Source organism: Orycteropus afer, unplaced genomic scaffold (genome assembly GCF_000298275.1).
Source record: "Orycteropus afer afer isolate SDZICR_OR568_19922 unplaced genomic scaffold, OryAfe1.0 scaffold00054, whole genome shotgun sequence".
In the NCBI taxonomy this organism is placed as follows: domain Eukaryota; kingdom Metazoa; phylum Chordata; class Mammalia; order Tubulidentata; family Orycteropodidae; genus Orycteropus; species Orycteropus afer.
The window spans coordinates 4,593,172-4,607,716 of record NW_006921641.1 but is presented as its reverse complement, the minus strand read 5'-3'; the positions used below and the strand labels follow the sequence as shown (position 1 = coordinate 4,607,716).

Genomic DNA, 14,545 nt, shown 5'->3' with positions numbered 1-14,545 from the left:
AGCCACTCCTCGGAAGGAAGGTTGGGCAATCCTACTTCCGTAGTGATACTGCCTCGGAAACCCAAGGAGGGGTCGCTATGAGTCAGGTTTGACTCGACGGCACATAACAACAACAACAACAACAACAACATTCCTTAAAATACCAAGGATATGATCAATGAGTCAAAAATCCAGGTAATGGAAAGCTTACAGAGCCCACTATATCAAGAATTTTACTGTTCATGTGAACTTAATCTACCATGATTAGCTCAAGATAAAGCAGATGTTTTCTGAGGAATTTAGCAGCTTCAGCAAGTAATTCTCAAATTGAGAGTTAACTCCTCTGTTGAGTATAGGGTATGGGGGGACCTATCAGTGTGCTGAGTCTCCCAGTAATAGGCAAAAACTTGTAATATCAAATCCCAGGTAAAAATCTTAAACTGAATATAAAGCTTTACCTGACACAGCTACATAATCAGAACTGAAAAGACAATAAACGTGAGTAAGTAATTTCCCTTTTAAAATGAAGTTCAGCTACATATAAGTGATTCAATAACCCTTTCACAACTGAGTTAATTTTTGTTTTTAAGTTTTTTTTGGGGGGATGGAGGGGCTAATGGAATACATGTTTAATCATTGAATATTTTAAAATTTTTGTTAGGTATGATGGCTTTTGATGTATGTTATATGGGACAAATATGTCCCAATGGACTTTAATGGTAGGATAGATGGGATGAAGCACGGAAAAAATATTCAGTTGCATATTAATCATGAATACTGCACCCCAATAACACACAGAAAACGATAAATACACTCACAACCCTTATCTCGCTGTATAGAAGCCCAAAGAGACACACGTTTCACACAATTATCCTCCAGGATGCACCACTTCATACAGTATGTCACTGACAAACTTCCCTCTGTTTTATGTAGTTATGCATGTCCCCATGCCAATGCCAGCACATAAACTCTGTGCTGGGGGGAAAAAATCCTCCCAGAAAACCTCCGAAGTGGATAATGTAAGTGGTACTTATTTGTACCGTGGCTTAGGAAAGAGTCAAAATATTAACCAGAAGTAAGTCCCTCCTTAAAGTAATAAACACATGAGAATAGCAAAGCATTTTAGAGACCTTTAAGAAATAAGAACTAGTATCATGTGTTTTAATTATTACCACATAATTAATAAACTAAGTGTTAAGATATCATTAGGAACTCTGGTCTCACTTTCTAAAGTATAGAAATTTATTATCAGAGCGATAGCTACACATTTAGCAAAAACAGTGAGAAAATGGAGGACATAATGCTGACTGAAATAAGTCAATCACAGAAGGACAAATATTCTATTAGTCTGTTATTGTAAAAAGTCAAGGAAAGGTTTATATGTGGAAGGAAATTTCCTTTGTTGGTTACCAGAGGTGGGAGGGGAAGGAAGGTAACATTGCTAGATAGGTAGAGACAAATACTGATTTGGGTGAAGAGAAGGGCAATGTATCAAATGCGAGCAATCAACGCGATGGCACTGAAGAAGAGGAAGACATAGAGAGGTGCATAGGAGTTACAGACAACAAAGATGAACCCTTTTGCACATACGGTTCTGTGTTGTCAGTGATGGCAAACAAAGTGATGGATAGATGGGTGGACAGGACGAACTATTAGGTGTGCCCATGACCATGTATAGAGTTGGCAGACAATGTTTCTATAAGTGTATTTGTATGTTCTGTAAGAATTCCCAGGTATATAGTAGAGCTGACAAGGGACAAGGCTGTAGTCACTTCTTTGCCACAGCCAGCTACCCAGAGGGAGCAAGTAATTGGACCTGTGGGCTCGGGACTATAGTTGCAGGGGACATCAAGCTCAATTGGCATAACATACTACACAAAAACACTGTTCCATGTCCTACTTTGGTGAGTAGCAACTGGGATCTTAAAAGCTTGCAAGCAGCCATCTAGACGCAACAATGGGTCTCTCCTCATCCACAGCAAAGGAGAATGAAGAAAACCAAAGATGCATGGAAACAATTAGTCCAAGGGATCTCCAGCCTGTACGACTATGAGATCAGAAGAACTAGATGGTACCTGGCTACCACTGTCAATCACGTGGAGGAGGATCTGTGTAGGAGATCCTGGATAAAGTGGGAGAACAACATGGAACAAATCTCAGAATCTTAAAAAAAAAAAGAAAAAGAAAAACAGGTTTGCTGGTCTGACAGATCCTCGTGAAACCCCTGACACTATGGTCCCTAGTTGCCCTTTAGGTCTGGAATTGAACCCACTCCTGTGGTTGCCAGCCAAACAAAAGACAGGTATATGAGCTCAACATTTACATTAGGTAGATGGACTCCTTGTAGAGATCAGTCATGGAAGAATAGAAGGGCTATGTACACACAGGGAGATAGCTCAGGGGGCAGGAGTGCATGGGAGGGAAGGACACAGGGAAGAAGGAACTATGAAGGAAGTGGGAGGGGAGCTGTTATGGGAAATTGGAGTCGTTGCCATGAGACAAAGTGTATGTAAGCTGCTGTATGGAAAATGAATTCGCTCTGTAAACTTTCACCCAAATCACAATAAAATTTTTTTTAAAAAAGTGAGAAAAGAAAATATTTCTTTACGAAATACTAAGATTAACTCCTATAGTAAAAGAAATTTTATAGAAAAAAATCCTAAAAATAGCAGTGCTAAGGAGCAACGTACTAACAAAAGGCTATCATACTGATAATGACACAAAACCTACTTAAAGACTAGTAAAGAAGCTATTGGCCAAAGTTCTAGAGAAAGAAGTATATGAGTAGACAAACATAAAACACTTTCACTTCCAAAAGAGTTCAAAGGAAGAAAGAAAAGCAGTTGAAATTCAAATTAAATGAAGCCAGTCACTACAAATAACACTGGGGGTGGGGGGAGAGGTTATAATGGATGAACTACAACAACATTTTCTGATTCTAAAAAATCAATAATGAAACACTGATCTACAGGAAAAAAAAAAAAGCAGATAAAATGATAACATATGACTGAAATATTTATAAAATGTAAATATGGCTAATATTTCAAGTAAGTAAAGTTCACAAAATCATTGTCTTAAAACTCTTTCTGCTTTGGTCACCATAATTACTGAAACTGCAGTGCACTACATGCTCCACAGTCAATAATATCACAAGACTTTCAGAATCTAAATCTCCTATACCTACAGTCACTTCCTTTCTTCCCAACTACAACATTTGAAAGATCCAGTATGTTTTTCTTTATGTGCTCTTTTGTAACCTTACTAATTTCCAAAATACTGAAATGCCAGAAATATAAACATTCTGCACCAAGAAGAATAGCTAATGCCCTTTTTCTTTGAGAACTTAGAAACAGTTTTATTTAAATAAATTTAGTAAGGGCTGTTATAATAACAATAAAAGGCCTAAAACATAATGACATACTAACTTTAAAAGGTCAAATCTAAAATTTTATACTTAAAAATAATTTTCCATTCTACAAAACTATGAAATTTTATATTTATTATTTCAATTCAGTATTGTCAACATTTTTGTAAGTTATATAGAAAACCACCCAACTATATTTGCTCTGGAAAGACTGCACACAGAAACTGAAATACAGGCTCTCAAATGAATAAAATCTTGCAACATAAAATAACCTCTTAAAAAAAAGAGAATATGCAAAAGGATATTTATTATTTATATAAATCAATTAAGATAATACATTATATGAGTTTAACTATGTGTATACATAGTTATATGTATACATACATACATGCATGAGTACATGGATAGTTCAAAACTCACTGCTATCAAGTCGGTTCTGACTCACAGTGACCCCCCTTGGGGTTTCCAAGATGGTATCTCTATGGAAGGAGATTGCCTAGTCTTCCCTCTGAGAAGTGGCTGGTAGGTTTGGACCACCAGCCTTCTGGTTAGCAGTCAAATGCCTTGGGCACTATGCCACCAAAGCTTCCCCACATGTATAGTCAGCTGGTCTTATTATTTTCATCTAATTATTCTAACTCCTAGAATTGACTTATAAATTGATTTACCAGCATGCCAATAATAGAACATTTATAAACAATTTAAAATTTCTACGTAGAAACAGAAATGTTTCAATAAACAGACCACAAAAATCAATTCCAAGTCAAATTTATATCAAACATTAAATTCAAGCACATTCATGTGAAGCAAATACTCTCTTTATTCAGAAAAAAATATTCTAAGCTATTTAATAAAACTTTGAAGTTATATTCTGATAATTTTAGACATATAAATTAAAGTAATCAGATGCAGATTTAGAAGTTAACTTGAAGCTTATTGGTCCTACTGTGAAGAGAGTAGCATAATGTTTGGCATATAAACATTGTTCTTTTAATTAACCAAAATTTCTATCTTGAAGGACGTAGAAGATAACAGAAAAAGCAACTATTTCCAAAGAAGTTACAAGAAATATGCCAATGGTAACTATTACTCATTTTGCTCTGCATCAATGTAAGAAATCAATGTCTGTCTAACTAGCTATTCATACACGACAAAAAAGATAAAGTTAGTCTTCTCAATAACTAACACTCAACACAGAGATAGCAGAAAGACTAAAAGAACTGTTAAGTACAAATGTTCACACAACAGAATAACAAAGAACATTAAATACAGTACTTAAATATGAACACAATTTCTCAAGTTCCAAAGGATGCTATCTTCAGTGATGGTGAAGCACCCAGGAAACCAAATTTAGAGAAACCATCACCCTTGAGTTAAAAGCATCAATTCACTGATTTATATGTTCTTACGTATACCAAAAAATGATGCCTGGCTTGCCTGATTAAAATACACAAATGATTTATTTAAACAGATGCATGGAAAATGAGGTGAGGGAAGACAGATGGAAGTTTTGGTCTCCTTCAACAGATCCAAGAACAGTAGTTTAGACAGTAGGCCAGCGGTTCTCAGTATAAATTCACCTACAAAACTGTTTTAGGAATAAAGATGTTGGGGCTCTTTCCATACTAATGACTGGGAAATCTCCAGGGATGTGATATGGGAATTCTATTTTGTAAAAGCTCCACAGATATAAAGACAGGTCTGAAAATTACTACACTAGGCAAGCTCATCTTTGCCCTGGCTTTAACTGTCATCTACATGTTAAGAGATCCCAAACTTAGACTGTCAGTCCAGTCCTCTTCTCTGGTTCTAAACCAGTACTGCCAATGCATTAGCTAAGTTCTGTCACCTCTATTTATGAAAGAGATCCCAAATCTGTCCACTTCTATCTCTACTCACACCATTCCTGTCCAAGTCACTATGATATCCCCTCTGAACTCCTGTCAATGGTCCATGTTGCTACTATTGTCTTTCCTGTAGAATCCACTCTCCACACAACCACCAGAGTGCCCTTTATGAAAAAATGTAAATTATATCATTTCATTTCCTATTATACTTACCATCTAAGTTTCTTACCCTGGACTATAAAGCCCTACCTTATGTGGTCACTACCTACTTCTATTACAACCTGTACTCTTTACTAAGGCAGACTGACACTTCTTTCTCCTACGGAGTGGCTTGTGGGTTTGAACTTCTGATCTTTCAGTTAGTAGCCGAACCTTTAACCACTGTGACACCAGGGCTCCTATTGCAAACCTACTTATGTTCTCATCACTATTTTAAGCACTTTGGACATATCACTTACACAAATATCATAAATGACCAAGCAGGGTAGGCAGTGAGGTCTCCACGGCCTGCCTTGGTGGGCCTGTGCTCGGCATCACACTCTTCTCTGCCACTGGCAGCTAGAATTGTGACTTTCTCATGTTCAGACTCTTCCTCCCTGCTGTCCCAGTGCTTTGGGATGAATGGCGCAGAGCTGGGGACACCACCAAGGCAAGGCTGGGTTTGAGGCGGAGACAGGCAGGGTCCAGAGTCACCGTACTGAACACCACTGCAGACAATGCCAAAGCAGTGCCCACCTGGACAAGGCAGAGCAAAGCCAGGTCACAGCCTGCACCATCCTGCCCACATCCACTCCAAGATTATAGCGGAGGCACAGCACCATTTCCATACAAGGCACTACCATCACTTCCTGGGCTGGGTTCAATGTGGGCACCTCAAGGTCTGGGACAAGGTGAGTGCAGGGAGGCTCACTAGTCGCTGAAGAATGAGTTGGGATGCTGCTCAGTCCCTTCCCATACACAGTCTATAGGTTTGAGCTCAAGTCAAGAAGTGTGGGGGTTGGTTCCTAACTACAGGTTGTAAGTCAGACGTTTGTAACCCAGGGACTGCCTATATCCAACTTTCAGATGCACATGAGATGACTGAAAAGACCATGGCTTGGATCAGATGCACCATAGTCATCAAAGTGACATCTTTGCTGGTTAAAAGTTTAAACTTTTGCAGGAGATTTGGCCAATTCTATATATCATTTGATTTCTTGATTGCTGCTTCTATATGAAGCACAGTCACATGTGATTAAATCAGTTGGCCTTAAGTAAAGCAGATTACACTCCATAACTCCGTAATGTGGGTTGGCCTTATCCAATCAGTTGAAGGCCTTAAGAGCAAAAAGGGAGTTTTCCCTAAGGTGTATTCTGCCATCAGACAATAGACATTTTGCCAGAACTCCCTCACACATCACTCTTCCCAACACCTGACTTGTGGTTTGGTATACAACACTGCAGGAATTACCAACCTATACAGTGACCCACAATCAAAGATATTATCAATTCACGTGATAAAGAGAAAACATCATTAATGAGATATCTTGGATTTTTTCATACATCTTGTTGCTGTTAGTTGTCATCAAGTCAATTGTGACTCTTGGCAACCTCATGTGTACAGAGTAGAACTGCTTTGTAGGGCTTTCAAGGCTGTGACCTTTTGGAAGCGTATTGCCAGGTCTGTCTTCCAAGCAGTAGTCAAGTACTTAACTGTTTGTGCCACTCAAGGACTTTTTGCAAATTAAGTATTTGAAATTCAGTGCATATTTTATACCTACAGCATATCTCAATTTAGACTACTCACATTTCAAGTATTCAATAAGTGCTTATGGCTAGTGGCTATAATATTGTTCTAACATTACCACAAATGTCATGCTATCTAAAACTGAATTCATTATTTTTTTTTACCTTAAATCTGACCCTAATATATTCTCCATAATGGTGAATAACAATGTCTACATAAACATGGAACACAGACATAATCTCAGATTTCTTCACTTCCTTATCTGCTATAATCAACCGTATTAGTTACCTAATGCTGCTGTAACAAAAATACCACAAGTGGTTGGCTTTAAAGAACAGAAATTGTCTCACAGTTCTGGATGCTAAAAGCCCATATTTCTACTAACAGTGTCTTCAAAGCAATCTAAGCTGTTACTATCAAGTACATCAAAATTCTTCCAGCCTCTACCCATTACCTAATTTTTGACATTTTAGGTATTTATGCTAGTACAACACCCAAATCCTCTGGTACCAAATTCTGTCCTAGTTACTTAGTGCGGCTGTAACACAAATACCACAAGTAGGCAGCTTTAAAAAATAGAAACATATTGTCTCATAGCTGTGAAGGCTAAGTCCAAATGAGGGTCTCAGCTCTGTAGATTTCTTCATCAGTGGCCCTTTAGTGTTGCTTGGTTCCTTGTGTTCCTTGTCTTGTAGATGAAACTTACAAGAGCTCTGTCTTCCCCTGTATCTGAAACTGAATAAAGTAAAAACTATTTTCCCCACCCTGGTACCTGGATGGGAATAGATAAGTAAACTAAATTATCCCCAACTATTTTCCCACTGGCAGATGAGTATTCAGTCCCTTAAAGAACTGAATGGAAAACATTCTTTCCTGCAGGTGACAGACTGCTAAAAGTATCTTAGAAACAACTTGTAAATTAACTCTGGCCCCAGGACATGCACAATAGGGCAGAAAGGAACAAGAGTTAATGGGAACTAACCCTCTCCCCTCTGCCAAGCCCCTATCAGCTGATAACAGGAGACTCATCTGCCTCCAGGCACAATCCTCATCCACTTCACACCCAAATTCTTCAACCTTTTGTAAATATGCACAACCCCCTCTCCTGAAACCTACAAAAACTGTATTTCATGGCATCTCAGGGAGTCAGATCTGGGTACTGAACTACCCCTACTCCTTGCATTGCTGCTTTGCAATAAATAATTTTCTCTCCTCCGTATCTCGGTATGTAAACTGCTTTGGCCTGAACTGTGTACTGGATGCATTTGGTCCGATAACATGTCTCTGTGACTATTCTGGTTTTTTATAACTCAGAAGTGATTAGGTTTAGGATCTATCCTACACCTGTATCAGATCTTTAACACAACTAAAGAAAAATCCTATTTCCAAATAGGATAGCACACACAGGTACAGAGGTCAGGAATCCAACATGTATTTCGGGGGGAACCAATTCAATCCATAACACTAATCATTTACTAACATCTTATGCATTCTACTTCCTAAATATCCCTCATAACTCTATATTGTGATACCTTGTTTGTAACTATTTGACCACTAAACTGTAAGAAATTTCATTAACTTGGGGAACATGTTTATTTCTTTTTAGTGTCTTCACTACTTCTACTGTACCAGACACACAGTTGTTGTTGTTGTTATGTGCCGTCGAGTCGGCCCCGACTCATAGCGACCCCTCCTTGGGTTTCCGAGGCAGTATCACTACGGAAGTAGGATTGCCCAACCTTCCTTCCGAGGAGTGGCAGGTGGGTTTGAACCGCCAGCCGTCTGGTTAGCAGGCTAGTGTCTTAGCCACTATGCTACCAGAGCTCCCAGTAGATACCCATTAACCATTGCTATGTGAAGAAAATAAAGGATAGCAGAATCAAAAGTTTTCTGAAGCAACTGAGCACTAAATCTCAGAAAAGTCAGAAGAGAACTAGAAGTCATAAGAATTAAATTACAGAAATGACAAAATCATAATGTCAATAAATTAAAATTAAAATCCAATAAATTAAAAGAAAAACCAATAAATTAAAGTCCAAATAAAATAAAAAGTATTAGGCACTAATTGTATTTACAGTAACAATTAAGATAACTTTAAATATGACAAAATTTCATAAGTAACCAAATTTTCATTCATTACATTTGTACTTTAACAGGATATACCATATAATATATTCTACCTTTACGTTCACATTCAGATTCCTTACTAAAATATTTGATTGGGCAATCCTACTTCCATAGAGATACTGCCTCGGAAACCCAAGGAGGGGTCGCTATGAGTCGGGGCCGACTCGACGGCAAATAGCAACAACAACAACAACAAACTAAAATATTTTACTTACTTTATACTAAATAATTTTGTTCAGAAACATCACATAAAGCTTCACACATTGTTTGGCAAAGTTAATTTTAACAGATCACAGACTTACAGACTGATAGATTTTAAAGACATCTTAGAGATCATCTGGTCCAATTCCTTCATCTTATAGATGAGGAACTGAGGATTGGAGAATTGAAATGATTTGCTAAAGATACAGAAGAGGTTAGCGATCGATCTGATTTAGTTAATATTCTGTTTATGAGCAGATACTGCTATGATTTGTGTGATTTAAAAAAAAAAATAATTAAAACAAGTCAATGACTACCATTCTACTTCATTGAAAACCGTTAGCAGGATCAATGTCTATTGTACTCCTAAGCTACACAGGAATACAATCATGTGTTAAAATTCTTTATCTAAAACAACAAATTGAAATTCCATTTAAGAAAAATCCAAATAACTAAAAAACAAGTAAGTTAAGAATTTGCAGGAAGAGCAAAGGATGAGAGGACAGAAGAAAGCAAATTATTTGCATTTAAATAAGTAATTTGGATTTCTTCAGGTTTTTCAAACTCTTAATAGACAATAGCTAGACCCACTGAAATTTAAAGTCAAGTCTTGGTAAGTTTAAGAAGAATCACGAACGAATATCAAAGCAAAAATACAATACGATATATAACAATTTTTTATAAGAAATTTTTAAGAATAACAGCAATGGTACAAATTTAATGTGTTTAAAATTATTAATCTGACTAAACAAAGCTCATTTTAAGAGATTCTAAAAAATATGAAGAACAAAATCAAAGTAATTCCAAAATAAACATGCTTGGAAATTTTAAAATTACTGTGCTTTTAGGCAGATATCCCATGCATTCTGTATTTGTTTGCAGTCCACACCTTCCTCCCTCAAGGTATTTTTCTAAACATCGCTATGCAAATTTTCTTTACAGTAAAATATTTTAAAAATTGCCATAGCAGTACTTAAGAAAATACCTCATGGGGGAGGGTACAGCAAACAAACGTTAAGATTTAAATCAGCTAAATTAAGTGCATACTGGAATTCCTGCAAACTGTCATTATAAGACTTGTCATTATTTCTGGAAGGAAAAAGGTAGTAACTGAAAAAGTACTTTTAATCAAATGCTTTAAAATTTTAGGTATTTAGACTTCAAGTCTACACCTATTTTTTCCCCCATAGAACAGAAATTTTTATTAGGGTCTAATTCACAAAATCTTCAGCATTACTCAAGAATAATAGCTTGGCCTACAATCAAACCTAAAGACACAGTAAGTTAATTAATATGGCGCAAGAAGTAACAGCATAGCTCAGAAAGAGTTAAAACATGTATTTTAAAGCATAAAACAAATAGGATTTAGAAAGTAAAGATCTCCATCATCTGCTATGATTGTTTCTGCTTAATAGTAACAACGTTAGTATTCTATTGCCCCGAAAACTAAGATTCTCCCTCCAAAACTATTTCAAATCCATACCTAATAACTCTTAAATATTTTCCTTAATCAAATGAAATTAAGATGAAGGAAATTTCTACTAGCACAACAGGGATTATTCTTATAACTAATAGTCATATAATTACAAATTACACTTTGCACATGTAGTTAAAAGTTGGGAAAGAATTATCAGTCCATTGAGTATAATCTAACATATTAAGTCTTGAACCACTAATCTGAAATTAAAGAAAAAGTCTTAGAGCATTAAAATCCCACACCTGAAAGACTTACCATTTTATCTAGATGTTCAATGGATCTATAAATCTCCCCCTGGGATTCATCATAGTAACTGTAACGGAACCTTTGACCTTGAAACAAATATCATGTACAAAATAAAATAGGGAAAAATTAGAAGCTAAAAGAAAGCAAGTGCTTACCAAATAATTTCAATTCTCGTGAAAGGCAAAGCACAGCTTAAGCCTCTGAGAGAATCAATCCCAGGAACTCTCGTATATAAAATAAAAGGCATATTTGGGAAAGTAATAAAGAAATTATATAAGACCACAGTGTTTGATGTTTTATGTTAAAAAACTATTTCAAGTTATAGAACCTTAGCGTCATCAGCAATACGAGAGATTAAGGAAATGAAACAGCTTATAAAGTTAGAAGCGTTGTTAAACATATTATACCAGTCTATTATAAAAAGTAAACCCAAAGAATATGATTCAAGGAAATTTCTCTTAAGGAAATTATCTCAGTATAACAAATTATTAAAAGCTTATTAGCTTTTGCTGCACAGATGCAAAGATTTTTATCTTTATTACAGAAAGAACACACAGGTCAAGAATACATGTGGCTTATGTGATTTTTATGACCTTGATTTAAAAAAGTAATCTTTCTTGCAAAATTTTCTGTTTGGAAATATCAGTACAACTACCTTATGTGGTATGAAGATGATGCATGAAAGGATAAATATAATAGTCCTACACTGACATAAAATCTCAAAATAAGGGTACAAGCTCAGAACATTCAATGTTTACCTATTCTGCAAAGAACAGAAAGTATAAAATGGAGGAAGCCTCAAAAGAAGACAGAGAAATCAAAAGGCTCATAAAATAGATTGTTTCTTACTATAATCATAAGAAAACCAGAAGTTAAACATATTCAGAACTAATTATGGATTGTTATTGAACTAAGACGGATTTCAGAAACACCTAAAACTATCTTTCAGTAAGGTTTTTTCCCCTAAGAAATTTCCTAATTTTTAAAGATTGACCAAAACCCATTTCTAAAGGTATTAGAATATATAAATCATGTGCACACAGTATATATCTTATTTAGAGCAATGTTCATATATCTGAACTACTATGCTCACACATTTGAGTAAATGGGTTTGAGTCAATAATCAGGATCCTTAAGTTTTTGTTCATCTTACTAAGGCAATCTGCCTTTGAGAAAAACCATGTATATGATTCAAGGAAATTTCTCTTAAGGAATGAAGTGTTAAGTATCACAGAACTTAACACGTTATTCATTTGTTGATGCTGGTCATCTTTGATGGTAACTTTTCTAAAACATACCCTATTTCCTTGACTTTCACATTTCAACTTTTCACACACAATTAATATATACAATTATTCAATGTGGCAGTCCTTACTTTCCCTCCAAGAGCTATTATGAAATCAATATAACATAATACAGTTGATGGTATCTTAGAATCAAGCAATAGGATTCTGAGGTTGCTTCTGCTTTCTGAATATAATTAAACCTTTTTATAGACATTATAAAGTATTGCCGTTTTCTTAGCTATGAGATCCACTACAATCCTTGAACTAAAAAAAAAATTGTTAGAGATGACAGTGACAATCATCATTCAATGCCCACACAATAAATAATTTTAAGAGTTCCTTTCTTTCAAAATATACTTAGGTATAGCACTGTTTTTCCTCAAAGAACGTATTGCGTATGTACATACTTCTTTCTATCAAATAAAGTAAACTGGATATAATTGATGCTATAATTGAAACTATATGTAATTGATGGCTGCCAGAGGCTCAAAGCCAAATCTAAAGTTCTATCATAGCAACTTACTGACTCAATTCATTGATACTAAATTTCTAGTTCTATTCAAAAGTTCTTTTGATAAAAGCTTCTCAGATTTTTTTGTAAAATGAATGAACAATTAAATGAAAGATCTTAGACAAGAAAATTCTGACTTACTGTACTAACAGTAATATCCTTGTAGGAAATCAAGATGTATATTCTTTGAACTGAACTGCTTTGGGTTTATACTAATATATTTTCTTTTCCCTGATTCTGGAAAGAGCTATCAGTTTTAGCCATTTTCAATAAGCTCTGTGATTAGAACTGAACTGACCTATTTGAATATTGCTACTCCCAGATGCAGAAAAAAGTTCATCAACATTATAATAACTATTTGCTACTCAAAAATCCATTCTGCTTATTTCCAAGTTCAAAGCTGCTGTTTCAAACAGCTGAAGTTGTCAAGTCTACCTTAATAGTAATGTATAACTATATTTTAAAATGCTGTATTGTTCGTATGGACCAAAAGTTCAGCATAGCTTTTACTTTAAAATTGCTTCTGAACAAATAGGAAAGTCATGGGAACTTTTGGAATAGTCAGACAAGGGAAGGTCTGAAATATTTTAAAATATTGAAATTCACAGGAAATCAATTTGAGCAAATGTTTAACATTTTGCTATATATATTTTTAGCTACTTTTCAGTATCCACCTCACATTTAGCAGCAGAATTGAGTATAAATATCTGAACAATGTATCTGTTAAGAAAGTAAATCCACACTAAATACAGCTACTATACCAAAAAAAGTTTACTTATAATAGCTCAACAACTGTCTCATAATTTTTAAAACTCTACAAATATTTAAAAATTACTTGAGCAATGAGTTCTGTTCATTATACATCCAGAAAGCAAATAATTTGAAGTAAATAGCTGTCATCATCCAAGCCCTCCCTCCATACACACACATAGCTTCAGTTAAATGCTTGGAATTTGAGTTCAAAAAACTTACTTGTTTCATACTATTAAAAAAATAACTTTACCAAGATTTTATTTAATAAGAAGGGAAATGACAGAAGTAGCACAATACAATGATCATAAATGCTATCTTAATTACATATTTATTGCCAATATAAAATTATTTCACATACCTCACAAGCAGATATTACTTGTTTTTTAAGTTTTTATATTTCTAACATTCAGTCAAATTTATGAAATCTAAACTGTGAATAAACACAGTTGCCTTAGTTCTTGAAGAACTGAACTTGTGTATTTTTGTAAGTATGAATAAAGCATATCACATAGTAAGAGAAAATTACTTACCTGAAATTTATCCTTTCAGAAGGTACACTGGGAAAATGGATTCTTTGAGCCCCTGTTTCAACTCCAAGTATGAGCTTTCTAGTTTTAAGAGCCATTGATACTGCCCCTAGGGACAGCACAAGCTTTGGAACTCCCCTAGTGAGTATGTCAGTAGTTTCTTCAGGTGCCTTCCCTCAGTTCTTTTCAAATTCAAAAGATGAGAGGAAAAATAACCCAAGAAAAAAAAATCCTGTAAAGCAGAAACCTTACTCTTTGAGGAAAGGAGGGTAGCTCATTTGTGAATCCATTCCAGAGCACGCTTTCTGAGAAAAAGAAATACAGGTAAGTAATTTTCCCATCTCCAAAGGTGACTGGTGATTAATGAGTGGATTCACAGAGTGTGGAGAATAAGCTCCAGGGATGTCTGTTTAACACACAACAATCAACTAATGAAGACAAACATAACAATGAATGGTACAAAAACCAACACTACTTTTTGAGTACCTGCAAAAAGTTTAT

General features: G+C 35.3%; 1 protein-coding gene across 1 annotated transcript in view; it reads right to left on the bottom strand.

Annotated features, from left to right (window-relative positions):
- The window catches only part of MEMO1 (mediator of cell motility 1), a 216,519-nt gene that overhangs the window by 5,260 nt on the left and 196,714 nt on the right, over positions 1-14,545 (bottom strand). The window contains exon 9 of the mRNA XM_042780681.1: positions 10,977-11,053. Within this exon, the coding sequence (XP_042636615.1) occupies positions 10,977-11,053 (77 nt within the window). The remainder of the gene's footprint in view (positions 1-10,976; positions 11,054-14,545) is intronic.